At 37.2% G+C, this 25,783-nt stretch overlaps 1 protein-coding gene across 14 annotated transcripts in view; it reads left to right on the forward strand.

Moving 5' to 3' along the window:
- Positions 1 to 25,783, forward strand: part of GRIP1 (glutamate receptor interacting protein 1) — a 726,419-nt gene that overhangs the window by 407,514 nt on the left and 293,122 nt on the right. Inside the window, exons 1-2 of one of the 14 annotated variants that reach the window (XM_055095466.2) lie at positions 20,606 to 20,675; positions 21,891 to 22,190. The exons of the other annotated variants lie outside the window; for them this stretch is intronic. Coding sequence (XP_054951441.1) covers positions 21,908 to 22,190 — 283 coding nt within the window. The 5' untranslated portion in view covers positions 20,606 to 20,675; positions 21,891 to 21,907. Of the gene's footprint in view, positions 1 to 20,605; positions 20,676 to 21,890; positions 22,191 to 25,783 lie in introns of those variants that run through there. 14 annotated transcript variants of the gene reach the window in all.

The following is a 25,783-nucleotide window of genomic DNA, read 5'->3' on the forward strand; positions in this document are numbered from 1 at the left end:
GCAGTTCTAAAAATAGGAGAAAAGGGTATCAAGAAACAAGAGATTTTCAGAAATTTGTGGAAGATGGAAAGTGGATAAACCAAGCAGACATTACAATCCAGAGCAAATACAAGAAAAGTAGAGGGAGGAGCCACACTTCCTGGCCATGGAACCACAGACAGGCTTCAAACTTGTGTGGTTTTTGGAAATCAGGCAGAGGAAGGAGGCAGAGAACAAGATGATTTTTTGAAGGATGGAACAGCTGAGAAAGTTAAACACCTCCTTCACCTTCATCACCTTCCCTATTGTTTCCTAATCTAAAATTTGAAAGCCAGTCTCTTAAGAAATTCATGGATCTGTAGTGATGACCCCCCAAGAAAGCCCTCCCCATTTTGGTGTGGAGTTGAGGTATAGGCAAGTGTACTGCCTGCTCACCCTGCTGCCTGTCTCCCACCCGAGGCCTTGGGTGAAGTCTGCCAGTGATCATGCCCTGTTATCCTGGGGAAAAAGTGGTTAAGAAAACATAGTGCTATAACTCACACCAGCTACTTGTATTAGGCAACCTAGTTCTTTATTAATAATTGTTAATTGATAACTAGGGATCACTGACATCTTTTGGACTAACAACTGACCTGAAGAAAGAAGAGGTGATTCAAGAACAAAAGAGAGATTTTTAAAAATTCTAATGAGTAGCCTCAGAAGCATTCAAGTGAATATTGCATTCAAGAAGGTATCACATCCACAAAGCATGACCAGCTATAATGACAAGGGAGCAAAAGAGAAATATACAGAATTCACAGAATATAAAACTATGACTGCTAAAATTAATATTCACTAAAAGAAACAGTTGACAAAGTTAAGGCAAATACTTGAAAAATGTAGATACATAGAAGATCAATTGAATAGGTACAACATCAACCTAAAAAGCATTTGGAGAGCAGACGAGAAAAGGGGAAAGAAATTATAATGGAAATGATTGGTGTAAATTCTCCAAATTCAAACATGTTTTCAGATTGAAAGGGCCCTTTGAGCTCTAAGCAAAATTACTAAACAAAGACATAAACAAATCCTCTTCCAGGACATTGTGGAAAATGAGAAGATCCTAAGAACTTCTCAAGAGAAATAAAAATAGGTTTCCTATAAAGGAATTAGAATCAACTTCGTGTCAGATTTTTATCAATACCAAAGCAAAAAAAAAAAGGTTTCAATGTTTGAGAAGAAATGCTTCAAACCTAAAAATGTCTATCAAGGGTGAGCATAAAATAAATACATTTTTAGGTATGCAATGATTCAGAAAATTTAAATCCAACACATGCTCTTAGAAAAAAAATGACTGGAGATTATACTTAAGCAAAAATGTATATAGAAGTAATCTAGGAAAGAGGAAAGTGTGAAAGTCGAGAAGCTGTGGATCTAATTTAAGAGTGCAGCAGAATGATATCCCAGAATGGCAGTTATATAGTAGAGTACAGTCAATCCAAATGAGAACCAGTCATCAGAGTCAAGGCAGAAGGCCTGATGAAGAATATGGATTTCTTAATAATGACAAATTAATTATAATATGATAGAATTTTAATAATGTATTAAATTAATGATAAAGTAAAGATATAATTTTTCTTTTGTCAACAAGAAAAAGAAAGGCAAATAGAAATCCTAAGGGGGACAAAAGCTGGACAAGAGGTAAAAATCCAAATATGAAGCAATGTAAAATGTGTCATGTTTTTAAAAAACTTTTGGCAAATGAACTTGACCTTTATACTTGGAAGATTCTCCATTGAGTAGCACAGATTTAGGAACATAGAATGCATCTCCTGCTTTAGGGATTCCATCATAGCATTTGATTCTCCAATGAAAAATATTTACATAATCATCATTTTATAATTGTTATTCATATTTAAAATTTTATATTCTATCTGTACAGAGAAAACATAAAACTCAATTATAACTAGGAAGGGAATGTAAATGTTATTAATGTAAGTTTTTACAGTATAAAGATAGTTACATACCTGACTAGCTTTATGTTTGTGGGGGAAAGACAAGTGCAGGGAAGTATAGGGCTGTTAACTGCGTTAACTTACATAGAATACGTTGTAAAATACCATGTGAAGTTGACATGGTAAGAAAAACTACAATTAAAAGAACTGACAGTATGAAAAGTTGGCCCAGATTTAAAGCAATTGGAACTTTCATATACTGCTCATAGAAGTATAATTTGATACTACTACTTTTAGAAAACTGTTTGGTAGTATATGCAACAGAACGTATGCATATCAGATGGCCCAGCAGTCCCACTCCTAGTTTTATACCCAAAAACAATGCATGCTACGTGACTCAAAAGACTTGTACAAGAATGGTCCTAGCAGCACTGTTTGTAATAGCACAAAACTGGAAGCAACCCAAATATCCCTTAACAGTAGAATGCATAAATACATGTGGTAATTATTGGCATACTATGCACCACTCTGCCATGCAATAAAATGCATGATTCTCACAAACATAATGTTGAGTCAAAGAAGCTAAGCAGGAAAAATGTATATGATGTCATTTATGACAGAGCTCAAAACCATTCCAAATCTATCTATGAGGGTAGAAATTAGAATAGTGGTTAACTTCAGGGAGGACACACACACTTATGGGGATACCAGAGCTCTGCTATTTCTTATTCTAAGTTGTGATTATATAGGTATGTTCACTTTCTGAAAACTCACCTAGTTGTTCATTTTTGAATTGTGTACTATTCTTTGTGTATGCTATATTGTAATAAAAAGTTTATTTTGGTTGGTTGTGTTAGCTCACGCCTGTAACCTCAGCATTTTAGGAGGCTGCCATGGGAGGACTGCTTGAGAACAGGAGTTCAAGACCAGCCCAGGCCACATGGCAAGACCTTATCTCTACACAAAATTACAAAATTAGCCAGATGTGGTGGTGCATGCCAGCTACCTGAGAGACTGAGGTAGGAGGTTCTCTTCACCCAGGGAGGTCGAGACTACACTGGTGAGCAGTGATCGCCCCACTGCACTCTAGCCTAGGTGGCACAGCAAGACCCTGTCTAAAAAGAAAAAAGGAAAAGAAAACCTAGTAAGCCAAGAAATTGCAACATTTATTCTGGTATTTTCAGAAGTTTGGAAACTGAAGCAGTAAAAAGAAAAAAAATTTCCTATTGAGGAAGGGGAATGAGGGAGAGAAAGAATGGAGGAAGAAAACTTTTACTTTTTATCTTTTACTATCCTGTACCATTAACATTAAAAAGAGAAAAACAAAACGATTAAAAGTAATATTAACATTACTAATAACAATAGCTACCATTTATTTCATGCTTATCATAATTGAGATACTGAACTGGGTATATTATGTACCTATGTCAATTAAATTTTCATACCTTACATTCTTCACCACAATTATTAAGGTGAAATTTATTAACCCAGCTTAATGATAAGGAAGCTAAACATCAAGATACCCAATTATAATATAAAAGACACAAAATATTATTTAGGAAGAAAATTTTTCAGCAACCCAGAATATGTTTCTTGTTGTATTAAGGCACATTTTAGTTCTCTAGCATTTGAGGGTTAGGCAGGGGAAGCTCTTACTGTGTTTATAAATCTCATTGCCCATTAATGAACCTGGAGAGATAATCATACCTGGCAACAAATTCTAGAAGGAATATATACTATGAATGTTTATCTAATATATGTTAGAGACTATAATTATAGTATGGCAAAAAGATAAAGTTATTTTTAAAACTCTTTCTCTGTTGACTCACTACAAAAGCCAAGGGCACAATATGATGTCATAATGCAGGGAAGTAATTTCTTCAGGAAATGCAGGTAGTAGAGTCTGAGCATACTGATTTTTGGAGCTCTAGCTCAGCGTTTCCCAACCTTTGTTCTTCATAAAACTAACCCTGCTAGATGTGAATAGTTACTCCATCAGAAATGGGTTCGAGTTAAATTGTCTTGGAAATGCAAAAAAAGAAGTAATCTCCCTTTTGTAGATTCAAAACCATATTAGCATATTAAAGACCCTTAGAAGTTTGATAGAAAATAAATCCAATTAATTTTGTATAAACCAGTATTTTCCCAATTTATTTGGTGATAGGACCTTTCTTCAAGTAGCGCTAACACTGTAGAAACCAGATTTTTGGAAAGCATTCATTTATCTCAACACAGATTGGAGCATAGATGCACCAGCCATTCTTAGATCCTTAGAGTTTCAAATGCACACTTGGCAGGTGCAAATGGAAAATGTCGCAGTGAATTTTGAGAATTGCCTCCTGTGCCAGTATTCTCTGGTATTGTTTACAAAATTAGACACACATGCTTTAGAGTTCAGATGTGTAGAAGGCAAAGTTTTCACTTTGTTACAAAAATTTAGGAGCCTAACAAGTTCTTTCCTAGACAGAGTCTCCCCACTCACTTCTGCACAGAAATAAACTACAGACATGTCTGTAGTTGAATTGGACTGCTTCACCCACCCCACACATACCTCCAAAGTGCAGAGCTGTCTGCATTTTGAATCTGTCAAATCATTTCAAGTCAATTCTATCAAACCATTAAGCTCTGTGCTATGAAGCAAAAAGAGATGATTTGAACTCATAACATTTATCATACACTCTACTTTTGAATACAGCTTCTTCCTGAGAAGCCTGAAGCCTGGCAAGTTAAATTCTCTACATAATGTACCTTCCCCCCATATAGATGAATAAGTAAACTTTTGGGAAGAGGTTCAGTTTTTTATTTATATATTAGAGAATATTCACAAAATATAAGCATTTTATCATTAGTGTATCTATGCTAAGCTCTTTATGACAATAATTAATACAACTTCATAATAAAACAATGACATAAAGAATGATAGTCATCTTTCAATTTGGTAGAGCTTGTGGGCATAATTCCAATTGATCGCAGAACATTATCAAGTTGCTGTGATAAAGGTTAATGAGAAAGGGGATGCTATACCATTTAGAATTAGAATTTGATCTGTCAAACAAGCATTCTTATCCAAACTGATTCTGACAGCAGTATTATGGCACACCCTTTGAAAAAGCATTGATAGCCTGGGCTTTAATCCAAGATTGTACAGCTTGACTCATAGATGGTTCCTGTTTATGGAATCAAAGGCAGAAAAGTTCAGTGAACATGACAAAATGTCTAACCTCATCTCAATGCGATCAGGAAGGGTAGAGCAGTAATCAACAGTGGGAAACTAGCTCCTTAATGCAAGAGATTAGATTGAGTGGTTCAGGCTTACCATTGCTTTGTTTTTATGAAGAGAAACAGGATAGAATATCAAGTATTCTGGTAGGAAGAGGTTATTTTCATGAGATCTTTTTCAACATTTAGGTAAGCAATAGAAATTTTTTAAAGCAGTTCTTACCAAATCCTAGGAAGGGACGGGCTTGTATACCACAAAATATGGAAAATGCATCATGAAATAATTCACCCAATCATCTAAAGAAAGGTGTGCTTCTATGCTTCCCTTTGGAGAAGTTTTATAATATGCACAAGAATCTTGACTCATCAGCTGCTAGCAGAAATATATTAAAGTTCCCTTTTTTGCCCTCAAGGGAATATGATACTATGAAAAAATGTGAAGTTAAACAGGTTATGCATGATTTCCACCATACTGTGTTTAACTTGTATAGACTTTTGAGGGCCAGGAGTGTAGAATGGGGAAGTGGAGAGAGAGACTTCAGAGGAAGGAGAGGAAAGAAGCAGAATTTTTGACTATAGCAGGCAATGAACTGAGAAAATAACAAGGGGGCAGTCAGGATTAATAGATATTAGCCACAGTTAGAGGGAAAACCTCTCTAGAGGGGCATTTTGAATGGAGTAAATCTCGGTCTTTCTCAACCTGGGTTACTCATCTGAACCGCAGAACACTGAAAATGCTTTGATTGATTGTTTTCTTAATTCTTCCAAGGTTGGTACACAGTTAATATCATTCTACATGCGCAGGAGTATGGATACTTTAGAATAATAGGGCTCCATTCTCTCACTGAACCCAGGGTGGGAATGGCTACAGTGTTACATATGAGAAGGAAAAGACCTTTTTTCTACATAAATCATTTCTGGCCAAAATTTTACTATCCCAAATGGTACACAGTGAAATCTTGAAATGATTACATTAAGTGCCAAAGACTTCTGGATGAATTAATCATTTGACTTAAAATGTCTTAAGGATAGAGATGGAAAGAAGAATGGGTTGATAACTATAGAAATAGAATACTGGCCATTGTACAGGCTTGAGATGATGCTACAGTAATGCTAAATGTAAAACTAGACAAAAACTCAGAAAAATATTTGCTTGAGAAAACGAAAATGTATGAATTATGTGATCTTTCCTATAACTCCAGTGAAATTTTAGACAACACCAAGGGTAAGATATGTGTTACATGGTGTTTAATATTCATATGGAAGCCCTCTGAGGTTTTGAAAAAGATTATGCTAAATTCTCTAGACAGGACTTCCCCCAAGTCAAATTGAAAATAGTAGTAAGTATGGTTTATTTTTTTTCCCATCTCCCCCCCCCTTTTTTTATGCCAAAATCTAACAAAGCTTTCATTTTCGTACAACCTTACTTTCAGAGCCAACTTTTTGTTGTTTGATGGAAGTAGTTCCTTTTTTGAGAAATCAACTCCTAGGGATTTTGATTGTTTCAGTGCTCCAAAGACTTGGTCTTTTTCACTGGAAATTTTAGATGACTTAAATCTCCAACAGAAGAACTGTACACTCTTCGGCCAGTTGATATTCAGCATAGGAAGCTCTTCCTGAAATTTCTCAAATTGGCAATGGAAGTTGCCTCCTAATCTGAAGGACAGTTCTGCTTTCAGATTACTGTATAGGAGCCATTTTTTAAAGTATTTCTCAATTTCTAGGTGCATCACAACTGGAAACTTAAGCATGTTTCTGTCGTTTCCAGGAAAGCCATTATTTATCTGTATATTATGCTTTTATTTTCCTAAAATGATAACATTCATTCCAACTTCAATATTTATATGTGTTCAGAGTATAACTATTTATATCCTAGAAAGATAAGATGATATATTTGTATAATATATATATTTGTATACATGTAATACACATGTATACATATATACATAAATATATACACACATATAAACATATACACACAAATTTATTGGGTGCTCTGCAAAAATAGCCACTACTCTAATGGGCATAGCCCATATCTTATTCCTCTCAGTATCTTCAATACCTAGCACCTAGCAGGGAATCAATAATATAAATATAAATATCTGAATAAAAGCAAATTGACAAACTAATAACGTAGCCTTCTTTTCAAACATCACTTCATGCAGCAGAAATGTGTTATGTGCTGCCATATGAAACAGTGGGCTGAAACTGGTTAATGAGCAATGTGTATGTGAAATTGCTTTGTAAAATTTTGTACAATTATTAGGTAGTCTTATGGTTTCATGAAATATAAATGTTTAAGATGTTGTAATTATACAATACGAATCTTGTTTAACAGACCTTGATTAATAATAACTAATTGATACTTTGTTATTAGCTGATAGATAAGTTCTTGATTTAAATATCAATTAGAGGATAATTCATTAATTTAATCATTTTTCCTCAGTGCCTCAAACAGCATTGAAGGTTTACCCATGACATAAGAACAATCTGATAAATATTCCAATACTAAGCTACAGTCATTCATTTGAATACATAGGTGCATTATTATAATAGGAGATATGTTATGATATTGATTTTGATATTTAATATTTAGCTATTATTTTAGGGTATGAATTTTATAGACCATTTTAATAGCCAAATTAAGGTTTGAAGATAGTCACAAATTCTAACACGAACACAATATTGATTCCTTACTTCAAAGACAGCTAACAGTTCACAAGAGAATAGTTGGGCTGAGGCCGTCGCATTTTATGCATTTAGGCATCAACATGAGAATCATAGAAAACAATAGATACTTTAGTTTTTCTCTCTAAAGAAGCATGAACATTGATTTATTTTGATGCTATCTTAGTACAGCAAATAGAATCATTTTAATAGAAAAACAACCCTTTGTTTATTTTGTGTGTTGAACCTGTGTGTTAACTCTATGCGTTTTGGGAGTTTATACTATATAAGACCATTTCTGTGGTCTAAAAGCAAGGTAGAACTCCTTTTTCTTTTCCACTAGAGAGAATTTACAAGAGAATTGCATGGCAACAAGTCAGCAAGAGTTAATAGTTATTGAGTCATCAGTGAGTATATGCTACAAAACTGGGTCCTTCAAGAAATATATCTTTAAAATGTCCATGTTTAGAGAACATACAAAACATACTGTCAGAATGAACAGCAATTTTAAATGTAAAAGAATTGTTCTATTAGATTGTGTACACATAGAGTTTATATTAAATTAGAATCAATACAGAGACTGGTGCATATGTTCTTTTTTAGGAGCTTATGAAATGGAAACACCTTAATATTCACATCCCCAAGGATTATGTGACACTGTATTAATGCATATGGAAATGTAACTTTTAAGTATTTTGTTATGAAATAAATAGAGCAAAGTTGTTTGCAAAAAGAAATGCACAATGACAACTTCATTTATTCATTCACAAATATTTATTGAGCACCTATGTGTGAGATAAAACTCTGGGTGGTGAGGGTTTACACAGCAGCAAATAAAATGGGCCTTGTCTCTGCATCCATGGAGCTTCACTTCTAATGGCAGAGTAAAACAATAAACAAATATTCAAATAAATGCACACTCAATGTTATGCAGAAAGTTAACAGAGGGTGTGAGGTTACAGAGTGAGGGGGAAAGCGCTATTTGAAATGGAGTAGTCAGGAACATCCTCTGATTAGATGATACTTGAGCCAAGACATGAAAGCCACATGACTATCTAGGGTAGAATATTCTACACAGAGAGAAGAGCAAGTACAAAAGCCATGCAGCAGGAATGAACTTGGCGTGTAGGGATCATCACGGGGCACAGTATTGCTAGAGCAGGGTAAGCAAGGCAAGGAGTTCAGGAGCCGCTTTTTATTTTTATCCTTTTATGTTGTTGTTGTTCGTTTGTTTTTGTTTTTTTGTTTTGTTTTGTTTTTTGTGGAGACAAGATCTCACTGTGTTGCTCAGACTGGAGTGCAATGGCATGATCATGGCTCACTGAAGCCTCAACTTCCCAGGTTGAAGCAATCTTCCCCCCTCAGCCTCCCAGGTAGTTGGGACCACAGGTGCATGCCACCACACCTGGCTATTTTATTTTATTTTATCTTATTTTATTTTTATTTTTAGAGACAGGATCTCCCTGTGTTGCCCAGGTCTCAAACTCCTGGGCTGAAACAGTCCTCCTGCCTTGGCCTCCCAAAATGCTGGGATTACAGGCATGAGGCACCATGCCTGGCCAGGAGCTGCTTTTTAGATGAAGGATTTTTTTTTCTTTTTTTTTTTGAGACGGAGTCTCGCTCTGTCACCCAGGCTGGAGTGCAGTGGCATGATCTTGGCTCACTACAAGCTCCACCTCCCGGGTTCACGCCATTCTCCTGCCCCAGCTAGATGAAGGATTTTAAGTTGGTTGCTTATCATATCCACATGCAGTCATGCCCCCAAAAGGATACTCGCAAAAGGAATGGATTACAGGAATACAAGACTACAATTTTAATTACTACCGTATTTTACTTACTAGGCATTCCTTCACATTTACAAGGATCTTTTCTAGCTGCGAAGAGAGTCCTCATCCCAAACCTACGGTTAGCTTAGGTTGCATTAAGTTCTCAAAGTAATTTGCTAATTAATAGTAGCAAGAATCTTGTGTATCATTTGTATCATTCTTATTGATTTCTTTTGTCTTTATTTTTCAGAGGTTTTTTTGCATTAACAAATCAGTTGTATAAATATTCTTATATATATGTTTATTTATGTTTATTAACTTTTGAAATAATTTCGTACCATTACTTTCACTAATAAGTACACTTTAAATGTAGAGAATTCCCCCTTAAGGGTTTATCAGGACTTACCTTCTTAGGGTGTGAGAAAACTGTAAACTACTGACTAATAAAGTTTAAAATACCTTTTATGTTTCTGTAAGAACCCAAATTTAAGTTAAATTCTTGAAACATGACTTTTTCAGACATTTAAGAGCAAACTTTAAAATCCCCTAAAATAGAATCCCTCCTGTTGCCTTGGAGACATTACGGCCATCGTGCTTTGTCTGTTGTTTTTCTCTTATCCATCTAGGAAGAGTCATACATTTTCATGGCGATTAGGTTCATGCTAGATATGCAGGAATAGCTTTAAAATGCAGTGGAAAGGAAACCCGTCAGGGCTGGAAATTAAGTGTCTGAATTCATACAAACATGGGATAAGGGATGGTGTGGCTTTTAGAATCTGCTTCTCCAGCAAGGGTTCAGATGTCCCCTACTTTTAAGTCTAATAACATTACTTTCTAACAGAAGTCCATGTTTTCTATAAAAATAAACTTCTGTTAATGTAACAGACCTGAAAGATCTATTTTATCTAAGATGATGATGGAAGTAAAGCTTGAATAGAGGCTCATTTTAGGACAGAAGGACACCCTACTTGAGACATAAAGCCAGCCAGTCCCTGCCACCTTTTTTGACACTCTATTCTGTCCAGTTATGAGGATTGGGTGCTAAAGCTACTGCCTTCCCATCCCAAAGTCAGAAGTGGTTCAACCTCACCTGGGCAGTGGTGCGGCGGCGAATGGGGCGGGACCAGGGTGGTGGGGAGGTCCTCCTTCAGTACAGGCTGACAGCTACTTCTCATCATCATCTTCCTTTCAGGACCCTTGCTGATGATTATCCTTGATTGATAAATTGTCATTTAGAGAGCTGTCTTACATCATTTAAAGGTGAAAATTTGGTGAGGCAAATCTAACCTTTTGATTAATTCCCTATAACTGGCAATCCTAGAGTTAGAGTTAAAATGAACTGCTCCCATTTTTTTTTCTTGTTTACATCAAAATCAAACTGATTTCAATTTTTGGAAATATTTGCTGATAGTAAATTACACAAGAATCATGGCTGGTTCTACTAGGTCAATCTAGTATAGAAAATTGAGATTAGCAAGGTTTCCAGGGTATTAGAATTTTCTATTGGGATAAAAACCAAGTGAGACTAAATACTAAAAAGCCAAAGAGAAAGTTCATTTTCTTTAAAGTTCATGTGAATACTGCATTTCTTAAAAGTATCTGAGAAGAGGAGGTTGGGTTGCAAACTGAAATACCTACAAGAGCCAGGCATTTAATATTTATTTAATTAATAAATAAGTGCCATCCCCCATGACCTAGATACACTGTTTGCATATTAAACACCTAAGGATACAGACTTTACTTTTGCAAAGAAATACGTTATTTCCGGTTTTGCATGAAGCACTGGGACCTTTCAGTCCATTTTAATTTTTTCCATCTTTCTTAGAAGCTAGGATACAGTGAAATATGCCCTACCATAAGAAAAACAACAGTGCAAGCAATAATCTGTGGTAAGAGACAATTGGTCTTGGTGTCAGAGAGGCACTGGGAAATGGTAATGTCACACTGGAAACTTACAGTCTGTTTAAGGAGGGCTGCAGGTACTCACCTTGATTATTGCTAGGCTGAAGTACAAGCCAGGTATTGTCAGATATTTAGATTTTGCAATAAAGCCCAGGATCTGTTTTTTTTTTTAAATGGGAAATCTCCCAATCTTAAAAGATTTATTCTATTGAAAAAAATACACTGTTGGCTAACAAAATTCACTTATAGTTCAAATTTTGCCTGTGGCTGCCAGTTTCCAAGCTGTGTTGCATATTCTACAGAAAGAGAAAAAGTTGTTCATTTATTCATTTGACAATCATTTGTTGAGTATCACACCATGACTGGCACAATGCGGCTTTCAAAGATAATGAGACAGGCTCATTGCTCTCAAAAACCTCAGAGTCTATTGGATGCCTGGAGAAAAATTTATACTCAGAGTTCAATTATTCCCTATATATTTATAGGCATCAAATCAATACGTACAGTTCCAGTCCTTCACCTGATCTTCAGTATATCTAATTTCCCTCAAATATGATATATCAATACACTAGCTGTCCTTGTATTAACATGTATACGTGTTCAAAGCATAAAAGTACAAAAGGCCGGGTGCGGTGGCTCACACCTGTAATCCCAGCACTTTGGGAGGCCGAGACGGGCAGATCACAAGGTCAGGAGATCGAGACCACGGTGAAACCCCGTCTTTACTAAAAGAATACAAATAATTAGCTGGGCGCAGTGGCGGACGCCTGTAGTCCCAGCTACTCAGGAGGCTGAGGCAGGAGAATGGCGTGAACCCGGGAGGCGGAGCTTGCAGTGAGCCAAGATCGTGCCACTGCACTCCATCCTGGGTGACAGAGCGAGACTCTGTCTCAAAAAAAAAAAAAAAAAAAAAGTACAAAAAAACTGCAAAAAAATATTAGTGTATGGTGGATACGTGTCATTATACATTTGTCCAAACTCATAGAATGAAAAGTAGTTAAGAGTGAACCCTACTGTAAACTGTGGACTTTGGGTGATAATGAGGCATCAGTGTAGATACAGCTGTAACAAATGTACCACACTGGTGTGGGATGTTGATAGTGGGGGAGGCTGCGCATGTGGCAGGGCAGGAGGCATATGGGAAATCTCGGTACCCTCTTCTCAATTTTGCAGAGAACCTAAAGCCACCATAAAAAAGTCTTTAAAACAAAATAGAAAGATGTGCAGCATGATTTTATATGAATTGTTAAAGCACACAAAGCAATAGTATATAAGAACATCCAAATGTGGGAAAAGCATAAAAGTGCACAGCAGGAGGATAACAACCCCCATTTGGGGATAGTGGTTGCCTCTTGGGGGAACGGGGAGGGATATGAGTTGGAGAAGTTGATCCAGAATAGTATCTGGATCATTTTGTTTCTTTAAAAATATCTGATACAATTTTAACAAAAGATATACATTTGTGAAATCTTGATGATGAGTGTTTAAGCATCTCATGTCTTCTTCATGTTCCTGCTTACAATATTTTAAAGAGGTAATGAAAATAAAATAAGAATGTAAAAAACAGCATGACTAAATTAGATTTTTTTTCTTTATTCCTAGGGGAATGTCTTTTCTAATTTTCACCATTGCTTTAGTGGCACCAGCTTCCCAGACTTAAAATATTTAAATTTTCCCTCTTGTTTATCCCCAGTGGCTAACCCAATCTGTTCCTTATGAATTCTACCTTTAAAACATCTCTTTCCATCTTTATTGTACATAATGGCGCAGACATCCTCATGTCATAGCTTAACAACTCTCATCACCTCCCCAAACATCTGAGGACCCCACAGCCCTCCTCTCCTCCTTCCAGTAAATGCTACCACCTTGCTTATCACATCTTTGTCCTGCTGCCATTATTTAGAAATCAACTTCAACTTCTCTTCCTGGTATTTACATACCAGCATAGTTTGGCCCCATGTCAATTTATAAAGCACATTTCTCTCTCCAACTACTCCTAACTCCTCTTTTCTTAGTGCTCTGATACTTAACCAGGGACCAAGCAACATTCCACATTCAACTTCCATGATTTTGCGTATGGTGTTTCGTTTTCACACAATTTTCCTTCCTTTTTTACCTTTCCAAAAATCCTCTCTACAAGCCTCTTCTGTAGGACTTGACCTATATTTGTTTTCCTTATCATGTTTTTGGCATAGATTGTATTCACTTAGATACTTTATTTTACCTTATCTTTGCAAGTTCATCTTGAATAGTTTTAGTTTGGTTTAATTTGGTTTTTTAGTCGTTTTGTGATTTTTTTTTCTTTAAGATCACTTCTTATTGTCCAAATTTTTTGTAGTTGTCTCCCTTATCACTGCTAGGGATTCTATTCCTATGTTGAAAAAGTTTCAATCTATCACCTATGTTTGGTGCCTGGTAGCTTTGTTCTTTCCCTCTACCCCAGTCAATCAGTGGTCACAGTGCTGAGTGGTGACCACAGCATTTTCAGCCTCTGTAGCAAGGATGTCCTGCCTCAGCCACTGGTTCCTGCAGTGATCCTGAATTCATTGACTTTTGCATGTGAAAGGCTTTTAGTCTCTGTTCTCTGAGGCTGTGAACATCAGGTCATCACAGCCTCTGTCCACTCCTCACCCAGTAGGACTGGACACCTCTGGTCTCTACTCAATTGTGTATATTTCAGTTCAAAGTTTGGTCCACAGAGGTATAAATCTTGTTTTTGAGTATAGATATGCCCCCTAAATTTTGTTTTAAATTTCATTGCTATGTGTTTAGCATAAGCAGCAGTCTGTTGGAGGTATCCACTGAATTGTGTTGATGTTTCAGGCAGTCAATTATCTTGGGTGGGGTTTACAGTGCATCCGCCAAAAGCTTATAGCAAATAGTTTCTTCCTCGTCTAGTGTGCGTCAACAGTTTCTTGGGTTCGATATCCTCCCACAGTGACATAAATGCTAAACTGCCAAATTTAAGCATGTAAGAAACTGAAGATAAGGCAATACTGGGCTAAAGCTTCTATTCTACTACATGAGATTAGGAAGTGGAGGAATGGCTAATACAGAGGTGTGAGATTGTTCACTGATTCTGTTTACCAAATAGTTCTCACTCTAGGTGATACTTCCAGGGGATAAGTTGGCAAGTACAAAATGCCTGAATATTCTGCAAAAATGTGAGCTGTTCAGCTTACAGGGGCACCTAATGTTTATAAAGGCCCTGGTTTTAACAATTTGGTATTTTACCTAAAAAGAGATATTTGGAAAGTTATGATGGGGTAATTAGACTGATTAAATATTAACACTTGTAGGAAAGAGGTTTTTTTTTTTATTTTAAGTTTAGAAATTCAGTGAAAATTGTATGTAGAAACGGAGAGCCTGAGATCTAGAAATCAATATCAAGAAATCCAAGGATTCAACTCTTACCAAGAGCAACAAAGCCATCACACCTGGAACAACCATGACTTTTCTGACAAAATCTAGTTGTAAGCAAATAGAATTTATCCCAGAACAACCAATTTAAAACTCTTTACTCTTGTACTCTTTTAAGATAGTCTTTTCTACCTCTGGAGTCTTTCAAGTAAAGCAACTGGCATTCTTACTTTACAGATCAAACAAGCTAGGGATGAAAAGCTGTAGTCTGTTTCATAACCCTCATCTGGCTTTCCACCATATGCAAGGCATACACAGGCCCTAATGGAAGTCCAAGAGTGTCTGGAGTGGAAACTTTTTATTGAATTCTAAAAGGCCAGACCAGACTTCTTGTTATTGAAATCAGCTTTGGTCACAGAGCAGGAAAAGCACCTGGAGTGATGGGGACATGGCCACTCAGATCAGCAGGGAAATGCTTTCTAGCACCTGCTGTGCAGAGCGTCTACCTCTATTTGTTGGCTCTAGTCATTAGCAGACTAATATGACCTGCCCAGTGCCAACTGCTAACTTTCAAACACATTTTTCTTCTCTCCCACAGCATTAGAATCTCCATGAAGGCAAAGCGCTATCTCCTACATTTCCTTGTTTTCTCCCTGTATTAGTCCATTTTCACACTACTATAAAGAAATACCCAAGGTAATTTGTAAAGGAAAGAGGTTTAATTGACTCACAGTTCCGTGTAGCTGGGGAGGCCTCAGGAAACTTAACAATCATGGCAGAAGGAGAAGCAGGCATGTCTTACATGGCAGCAGGTGAGAGAGAAAAGCCCAGGGGAAACTGCCATATGTAAAACCATCAGATCTCATGAGAACTCACTCACTATCATGAGAATAGCATGGGGGAAACCACCCCCATGATCCAATCACCTCCTAAGAGGTCCCTCCCTCGACATGTGGGGATTATAGGGGTTATGGTTTGAGATGAGATTTGGGTGGGGACACAGCCAACCCATTTCACTCCCATAGCTGCTACTATAGGACTTTGCCTAGAGATGTCGTGAAATAAGAATTTGTTTCAAGTCATTTGATTTTTCATTAAGAAGAATCACCTTTCCCAAAAGGCAGAATACTTCTCTTCCATTAAATTTCAACATACTCCTCAGAACCCCCTTTGCTTCATAGTATTTAAATTTTTCTCACAAGTATTTCCAGATGCCACAACCTCCACTGAGAAAACTCTCAAAATATGGTGTACATTATGGTAGGAAATGGATCTGGGCAGCCTGTGTGGTCCCTTCTTCATTCCAGTATTTTTTTCCTTAATTAAAAAAAATATTTAGAAGTGATGGATGATATTATTTAGTTTAGAAAAAAATGAATAAATGCTCCCCTCCCTCCTCCTCAAAATTAGGTCCATAGAGCTTTTCCCCAAGCAAATGAATTTTTTTTTCCTCATTACCCAGTATTGTAAAATTCTACTTAACATGTTGCCAGTGTGCCGGTAAACAGTTATAGGCCTACAGATATAATCCTAATGTGCTTGTTTGCTCTTTTTCCCAATTAGTCATGGTGTATTAAAGTGAATAAAATCTTTTAAAGTCTTTCAGCAGCTAAATTTGCTCAAGTGTTCATATCCACGTTAAAAGAACAACAATCGTGAGTATTCTCTGATTTGGAAATAAAGAGGAATTGAGAATGCTGGGGAAAAAGCTAAATGACATCGGGAGAAAAGCAGTCCCTAGAGCAGAACACAATATCTCTCAAAGCTTAAGATTTGGGAAATAGTTTAAATTTTTCTGATGCCTCTCCTCCAGCCTCAGGCTTTCCTGAGCTCTACAGATGATTCCAGTGTGTGAAATAAACGAAGTATCGATCCTGCTTTAGGGTAATCCCTTCAACTATGAAATGTAAATTTAAGGAGATAAATGGATACAGGGAATGAAATTCTAGGTTTCTTTTCTCGGTGCTTAATATTCCAGAGTTGCTATACCACCTGTTGACTAGGCAGGCTGGAATCCCCTAAAACCAAAAAGTATATGCATCATGATAGGAAACAAATGTTCTACTAGGAGGAGCTAGCACATCATCTGGGTCATAGCAGGCAATAATAATTACTAACTGTGTACAGTAGTACTATGTACATATTGTCTTAAGTATTTTACTCATATTAACCCTTTTAGTCCTTACAGCAGTGCTATGAGTTGGGTATTTTTACCATGCTCATTTTGGAGATGAAGCAATTTAGGGAGAGAGAAGTTAGTTAGTTTGCCCAAGGTTATGCTGCTAGATTTGAAGCTGGTCAGTGTGGTGTCAGAGCCAGACTCCTAAACTCTACTGTGTATTACCTTTCTACATTGACAATAGAGATTTGTTGAATAAACAAGAGGCAGTAGGGTAGTAGTTTGAGGGAAGAGTTGAACCCTCAAGATTATAGGGTTTGCCAGTCCTATGCTCTATGTATTTCAAACACTGGTTTCTTCTATTCCTCATTCGTGACCATTAAGATCAGCTAATGGTCTAAATGCTGATAGTTAATCATAGTGACCAGCATGTGTAAGTTATCTCTCAAAGAAGGTATTCTTGATCACAGTGTCCGGTGATTGAGATAATGTGTGACATATTTCCATTAGGTCTTTTCTACCAGAAAGCTATGCAACTCATCTTACTGACTATATTCTACTAAAATTCAAATTCCATAACATAGCGTACTCACAGCTTGATTTTTGAGGGCTTATAATTTCTTGAGTCAGACTGAGAATAGTTAAGATGGTATCTATTTCATAAAACATACTTTATTTGCTTATCAAGTTCTTTGGAAAAAGCTCACAAGATTAAGAAATAAATCTGTCGTGGTGCTTCTTGTCTCCCCCAAGCAGCCTGAGATACAGGTGGCATAGATGGACTTGGGCCCATAAGATCTTTTAAGAATACTTTTAAGGTTATTCTTCTATCAGTGGCTTAAACTGAGGTAGAGATTTCTGAGAACTGCACAGGTGGAGTGGGATGCCCTCCCTTGGATATGGAGCTACCCGCCATTGGGCACTTGGAAGGAAATGGCCAGTGGAGACGGTGCTGGCTTCATTCAGCTGCCGTTGGGGACGACAGGCGAAGTGGACACTGTGGTGTAGTGGAAATAATATGAGCTCTATAACTTGCTAGACACATTCTCCTAGAGCCTTTAAAAACTTTCTGAGGCTCGGTTTACCCTTTCTGTAAAATAGATACAATAGCTAGCCCTAAAACACACCACTTTGGTTCATAACATAGAATTTCTAGCCTGCTCTTCCACAGAAGGAAAGGAGCCCAAGGAAATCTGATATATTCCTACATCCATATGTGTGTGATTTTACTATTTAATGTCTTCAACTGTGTTTCTTCTTCCTGACATATCGATTTTCCTCATTTCCGTGTATCTGAAACCTACGTCTTTTTCATGTCCTAGTTTAACTACCCTGTCTAAAATGAAACTTTACCAATTTCCATCAAACAGAAGTAATTTCCCTCTTCTCTGTGTTTCAGCCACTCTTGGGGATGCTCGATGGCATTTAGCATGCCTTTCCTTGGGTTACATTCATTTATGTGCTGCTTTTATCTTTCCTACTGGGCTACAAGCTCCTTGTGAGGGAAATAATGCCTGGCCCATCTTTGTATCCCTATACGGTGCTCAGCATGGTTCCTTGCACATTGTCAGTCAATAATTGTGTGTTTAATTGAATTGAATGAGAGGGAGAAACTGAACTTAGTACAGATTTCTGGACCTTTTTCTCTGCCCAGACTTGAGGGACTCAGCTTATTTGACTGAGTTTGACTTAGCCTAAGGTGATAATAAATACAGAGCTGATGGCTTTCTCTAGTCCCTCTACTTGAAATATTGTATATTCTTCAGGAAGTGGGTTGCCTCCTGGTAGATGCATGCACCCTGAGGATTTTATAGGATGAATACATTTTTAAAAATACTATCAAGAGAATCGAGCCAGACCAACTTCAAACATGAAATTGCTAGGGAAAATATCTGAACAATCTGCAATTTTATTTGATATACAGTCAAGAAATATATAGATTCTTTTTTTAAACTATTGCATATGGTCCTCTTGCTTTTTAAACTACAAGAATGTTCACTTTCTTCTTTGCTTAACCCCCTGTGAGCCTATACGGTGAAAAACCAAGAGAATGAATTTGCACTTTCCCACGTACATGATAAAATGAAAGTCACCAAATAAACTTGTTTATAAATAGTGTTCAATTATCAGGATCACTGGCGTATCTTACACATTGATTTTCTAGATTGTTTTAGAAATATTTGTCAACTTTCCTTTACAATGTTATTCATGCAACTAAGTGGATATAGAAAACGTCTTTAAATCTCCAGTTAAAATTGGACTTTGAGCTGTGGAAGCATACTGGACAGTCTGGTGTTAAAGATTTGCCATAAGTGAACCTCAAAAGTATTACTAACATGCATGATAATGTCACCGACTCTGTCATCAACTTCTTGCTCTCTGTGCATTCAGCCATTCTCTGATTAAATTGGTGACTCGAATACATTACTCTATTTGCCTATTTTGTTGCTTCTCAGCAGCTATCAATAAACGCAGCAGACTCCGTCTTTCAGAACATTTTTACCAACTGTACCAGTCACACTGGAATGCTTTATGGTGAACGGAGTATTTTGGCTGAAGTCCAGTTCAGCAAACATTTATTGAGCAACTGCCGTAAGCTGGGAACTACAAATACCCATCCATTCCTTATTTTGTTGGAACTTAGAGAAGGGAGAAGCCATATTCTCATGATCATTTGGTCAAATCATGATACATATGCAGAATAGAGAAAGGCAAAGCACTAAAGGATGAGGAAGGGAGAAACACTAACACTTACTGCATACCACGGCCCTTCCGGGATGATATTCAAAACATTTAACAATCTATATGGCCAGGCACCAACCAGGCAGAATGGGCATGAGCCACAGCCAGGAGCGGGGTCTGTGGAGCCAGATGGTGCCCCTTAAGTTGCTGGATCATGAGCAGGTCTGAAGGCTTCTAGGTGAAGTGGGCCAGGGCCTCGGTAGCAAGAAGGCACTGTTGGAGGGAGGGGGGAAGAGTGGGTGGAGGGAAGCAGCTTTTAGCAACTATTTTCAAAGTATTTCAATGTCTTACCCCTGAAATGGCTATGCTAGTGCAAAGCAGCAGGAAATCAAACAGAGGCAGCTACTCTACAAGGTCTAAAGATTATTAAGCAGAATTTAAAATAAAGGAATCATATGTTAGGGAGGGGATTAAAGCACACAGCTTGTAAAGATAAACCGAATTTAACCCAGGTCTCTTTAGTTCCAAAACCCATCATCTCTGATCTGTAATAGTAATTAATTCATACTGACAAATCCAGAGAAGGAGGAGGAAAAAGATGATCATGATTTACAAAGTACCTTTTGAGCAGGGCCTCTAAAGTCAAAAGATTTTTTACCATGATATCTCTAAGAATATGTGATGTTGGATTTGTTTGTTCCATCCCTAATAAGGGTCTTATTTGTCTTTTCCTGGTTAGCCTTCTTTCTCTTCCTTTCTTTTCACTTATATCAATTTCTTTAGACAAAAGTTCTTAATCTAGAATTCAGATGCAGGAGGACCATGAACAAGCCTCAGGAATCCTGGAACCCATTGCCTCTGTGTCTGCTAAAGTGCATTTTTGTGGGAAGGTGATTCATAGTTTTCTTCTGATTCTCAAAAGCTTCTGTGTACATTAGAGGAAACTGAAAAATATTCCACAGATGCAAAATTTAGGTATTATGATGTCGTATAATGTAACATTCTGAAAATACAACATGTCCACCTAAATTTCAAAGGGCTGAAAAAGTAAGTATTTAATCTTTGGTACTTATGTGTATATTATTGTCACAAGAATGGCATTTCGCCCCACACATACCAATGAGTAAGTATATTGGAAACCACAGAACCTCGGCACCCAATTTTGGCAGACATTGATGCATGTAACTTGTGGTGAACGTTTAGAGGATTACAGGTCATCTGGGCAGTTACTGCACTCATAAGGCGGGAGTCTAGCACAATGGTTAAGTTCAGACTCAGAATCCACAGCTGGAGTTCAGCCTGGCTGTTGCTTCCCTAGTCTGCAGCTTTGGAGAAGTTACTTAATCTCTGTGTACCACCATTTTCTCATCTGGAAAATGAGGGTACTAATTGTAGCAACCTTTTATAATTTTGCAAAGAGTAAGTGATTGATGTAAGGTGAGAATAGAGAGGTCTACAGCTGCTGAACTCCTGTACCAAAGCCAGAGTATCACATGAGAGGACACCCTCTCGCCTGAATTCTACTCCTTTCAGCACTCACCTCTTCTTGCTACCTGGTCTCTATTTGCCATCACTATTATGCCAGGGCCCCCTGTTGGCTTTCATCTTGAATTTATATGTGACTTTCCTTATCCCATCAATGGGGTGGGGACAGGTGAAGGGAATGAAAACTAGAATGTGATAATGGAGGACTGCCGTCCTTTAACGTAGCAAATAAAAATATCTCAAGATTCCAGAACACTTGTTTAATCAAGTAAAACTGAAAACGAAGGAAAGCAGTACCTCTCTTATGTGGTCACCTAGCAAGGCTTATGTTCCGGGTTCAAGCAATTCTCCTGCTTCAGCCTCCCAAGTCACTGGGACTGCAGGTGCGCGCCACCACGTCCAGCTTATTTTTGTATTTTTCATAGAGACGGAGTTTTGCCATGTTGGCCAGGCTGGTCTCGAACTCCAGACCTCAAATGTTCCACCTGCCTTGGCCTCTCCAGTCGCTAGGATTACAGCCGTGAGCCACCACTCTTGCCCTTCCCCCAAATATATTTCTGAAACACAGTTTACGCTTGCAGTCATGCCAATGAAACTAATCATCTATCAATCAATGAACATTGCTTGAAAGTCAAGTATACATAAAACATAAAGGGAGATAAAGAGTAATTTCATTTTTAATAAGTAATTACACATGAAAGATTAGCAAGGATTCCAAGAGTATTATTATCCATTCCTACTTAACTGAAAACTTAACATACCTTTTTTTGTGTTTAGAATTTCTTGAAAGATGAATGGACATTGTGGCCCACTGTGAGAAAGCCATGGCAGAGTCAGTTAAGAAACATCAGTTTAGCACTTCTGAATCTTATCTTCCAGCAACTTTAATACTGAACAGCATATCCTTTAATACTGATGGCTCCATACAGTATAAAGAAAAGCTGTATTTCTCTGCCTCCGAAGCCCTAGACGCTTACATTGATGATTTTCACTTAAACTATGAGCCTCCTGATATTAATGATACAAAGGTTAACCTGGATCAGAGTCCTCTTGAATTTCTTGCTAAGTCAAATAGTGGTAAGCTTTCATTATTCTCTGAGTTCAATTTTTAATTATCTATAGAAAGCTGATGCTTTGAGAAGATGCATACTCTAAAAGATTTTTTTCTTGGAAAATAATTATCTTGAAATTTATGAATCTTTTTATATGATTCTTGTATAATTTTACACTTAATTTTATACTTCCAAAACTTTTCCAGCAATGGATTGCTTTTAATGGGAGTTAATTCCGGAAAACACATCCCGGCATTGATTTGAGTGGCAAAGCTCTGGCTTTGGAATCTAAAGCACTGGACTTCATGACTGAAAGTGTTACAAAGTCACTTAAATTCTCCAAGCCAAAGTTAATCCCTTTGTAAAATGAGAATAATAATAGTAATACTCCACATGGTTATTATGGGAGCTCAATGAATAAGAGAACATTCTGTAAATTGTTGCATGTATAAGGTCCTCAGACTTTCTGTAGCGCAGTGAAGAAAACACTGTAATAGAGGTCAGGCAACCTAAGGTCTGTTTTCCAATCTATTAATGACTGTTGAGATATGAGAAGAGCTGCTTACTTTCTCTGGGCTTTAGTTTCCTCATCAATAAGATAAGGAGATTGAACTATATGTGCTCCATAATTTAAAAACTCTATACTATGCAGATGGCAGAAAAATTCAATTAGCCCATTCCAGTATTTCAATATTTCTCATTTAAAAATTCTTATTTGTAGAAGTTGAAAAAAATACCATGATAAAACTAAAACTGGGTGTGAATCTGAATTTGTGGTTGATTGACCATAAAGCCATTGGGGAAATAAATTCCTCTAATAATAACTCATTTGTATTAGTAGAAATACTATTACTACCAGTAAAAATGCCTGTTCTTCCACTAAACATGGTCTTTTAAAGACTGTATGCTAATTTAAACAAGAGTATTGAAAAATTATACATTACAAAACTAAGGTGGCATTTATTGCTACTGATTTTAGACCATTATGAAAACATTTACCATAGTATTGTATGCTGTACTTGATATGCAAAATTAAAATAGATGAAACAGCTTTTTATTCTTTCATAATTGCAAAAACAGAATTAAATGAGTAAATGAGAATTCTTGCAAGTCAGACAGAGTCCTATGTAAGATAAAGCCATGTTTCTTTATGCTAAGTTATCTGATTATAATATTTGACGTGGTTTGATAAATGCAGAGATGTGATATGGGGATTGAGTGTGAAAGTGGTGTATGAGTATCTACATTATCTGTGCAATTGAAGTGCAAAATATGTTGTAATTTATTCAATAATACTGCTGCTTTTCCTGATAAGGATTTTCAATCTTCTTTTGAGGTTTGGTGGTAGAAAGTTTTTCTGTATCAGTTTTTCTTTTGAATCCACAGAGAAGAGGCTGTGGAGCAGGCACTTGTTAATAACTTGAAATGTGATACAGGCAATTGCTCTTTCCCTAGTTTCTCTCGAGTTATTAACTCCACCATCAATGTTATTCTTGGCACTTCTTCACAAAAAGAAAAATGAACACTATATGTTTTTTTCTGATCATCAGAGTAATATGTACTCTTGGTGATATGGTTTGGCCCTGTGTCCCCACCCAAATCTCATCTTGAATTGTACTCCCATAATTATCACGTGTTGTGGGAGGGACCTGGTGGGAGATAATTTGAATCATGGGTGCAGTTTCTCCCACACTGTTCTCCTGGTAGAGAATAAGTCTCACAAGATCTGATGGGTTTATCAGGGGTTTCTGCTTTTACATCTTCCTCATTTTCTCTTGCCGCTGCCGTGTAAGAAGTACCTTTCGCCTCCCACCATGATTCTAAGGCCTCCCCAGCCATATGGGACCGTAAGTCCAATTAAACATCTTTTTCTTCCCAGTGTCTGGTATGTCTTTATCAGCAGTGTGAAAATGGACTAATACATACGGCAAGAAAATTTCAGAAAATACGTAAGGATAAAGCAGAAACCAGGCCAGGCATAGTGGCTCATGCCTGTAATCCCAGCACTTTGGAAGGATGAGGCAGGAGGACTGCTTGAGCCCAGGAGTTCAAGACCAGCCTGGGCAACATAGTGAGACCCTATCTTTACAAAACATTTAAAAATTAGCTGGGCATGGTGGTGCACACTTGTAATCCCAGCTACTGGGAGGCTGAGGTGGGAGGATCGCTTGAGCCAGGGAAGTGGAGGCTGCAGTAAGCTAAGAGCCTGGGTGACAAAGCAAAACTGTGCTTCAAAATAATAATAATAATACCAAAACCAATCATAATTCTAACACCAGAGAAAACTACTATTAATAATTCTATATAAATTTCCCTTTTTTCTAGGCAAATATGTATTTCAGAATTGTACTATCCCCACTATCCTATAACCTTGTTTATTCATGTACTGATATATTTGTGACTATCATTTCATGTTATTAAAATAGTTTGATATCTTTATATTAAGTGGTTCTATAATATTTCATTGTCTCTATCAAGACATTTTAGTTGTCACTAATATATTTATTATTCAGAATGTTACTATTGCCACTGTGATGCATACATGTTTGGGTAGCTGTCTAGTTATTTCCTTAGGATGCATTTCTAGGAATAGGGTTTCTAGGTGAAACCGAACGCACATTTTAAAAGTTTTGGTTCCTTTTGTTAGACTGTCTTCCAGAAAGGACATGCCTATTTAAACACTCCTACCAATGTAGAGAAGGGTCCTTATTTCCCCATAATCTCAGTGCCCCTGGATATTATGAACTTCTTTAATCCATGCCAATCTGCTGGGTAATAATTGGTATCTGTGTTTATTTTGCATCTGCTTGTCTTGTTTTATGAATTGCCTTTACTTTGTTTTGCGTATTTAAATCTTTGTCTAGAATATATTTTGTTGTTACATAGGTCAAAGCCTAGTTTATTTTAAAAAACAATTCCACTTGCCTCCCTTGTAATAACCTGAGTTCTCATATATACTTAGGCTTCTTGACTTTTTGTTCCATTGATTCATCTGCATTATTTCTGTACTATTATCACTGTATTTTAATTACATTAGTCTTAAGTTGAATATCTTAGATGGGATGGGGTAGAGGGTTAGGAAGGAGGTATGCCTATTCTTACTCATTTATCCTTCCAAATGGATTTTAGAATCATTGTTCACAATTTGCAAATATTAGTCTTTGGATTACTTAGATCGGATTCTTAACTGCCCTTCTGGGCCCTGACTGATCCCTTTCAACCCATTCTCCACCCGCCATCCATACGGTTCTTCCTAAAGCAGGAATCTGCTTCTGTCATTTGTGTGCTGAAGACACCATGATGGCTCCCCATCATCCTGGGGATAAGGCTCCGACTCTTTAATATAGTCTCATTGGTGACCTGGCTCTTACTTAACAATCTAGCTTCAATTTCTCTCTCTGCCCTACCACACACACACACACACATGCACCCTCTTTCCCCTTCCACTGTACTCCTTTCTAGCAGTCCTGAACTGCTGCTAGCCCATGGACTGCACCAGGCACATGGTGCCTCCCTGCCTTTCACATGCTGGAGTTCTAGCTGGAGTTCCCTCTAGCTGGAGTTCTCTCCTCTCCATCCCCCTTTTCTTCTGTAAACCTTTCTTTCCAGCCTTGATTT

The sequence above is a fragment of the Pan paniscus genome, chromosome 10 (assembly GCF_029289425.2).
Source record: "Pan paniscus chromosome 10, NHGRI_mPanPan1-v2.0_pri, whole genome shotgun sequence".
Classification (NCBI taxonomy): Eukaryota; Metazoa; Chordata; class Mammalia; order Primates; family Hominidae; genus Pan; species Pan paniscus.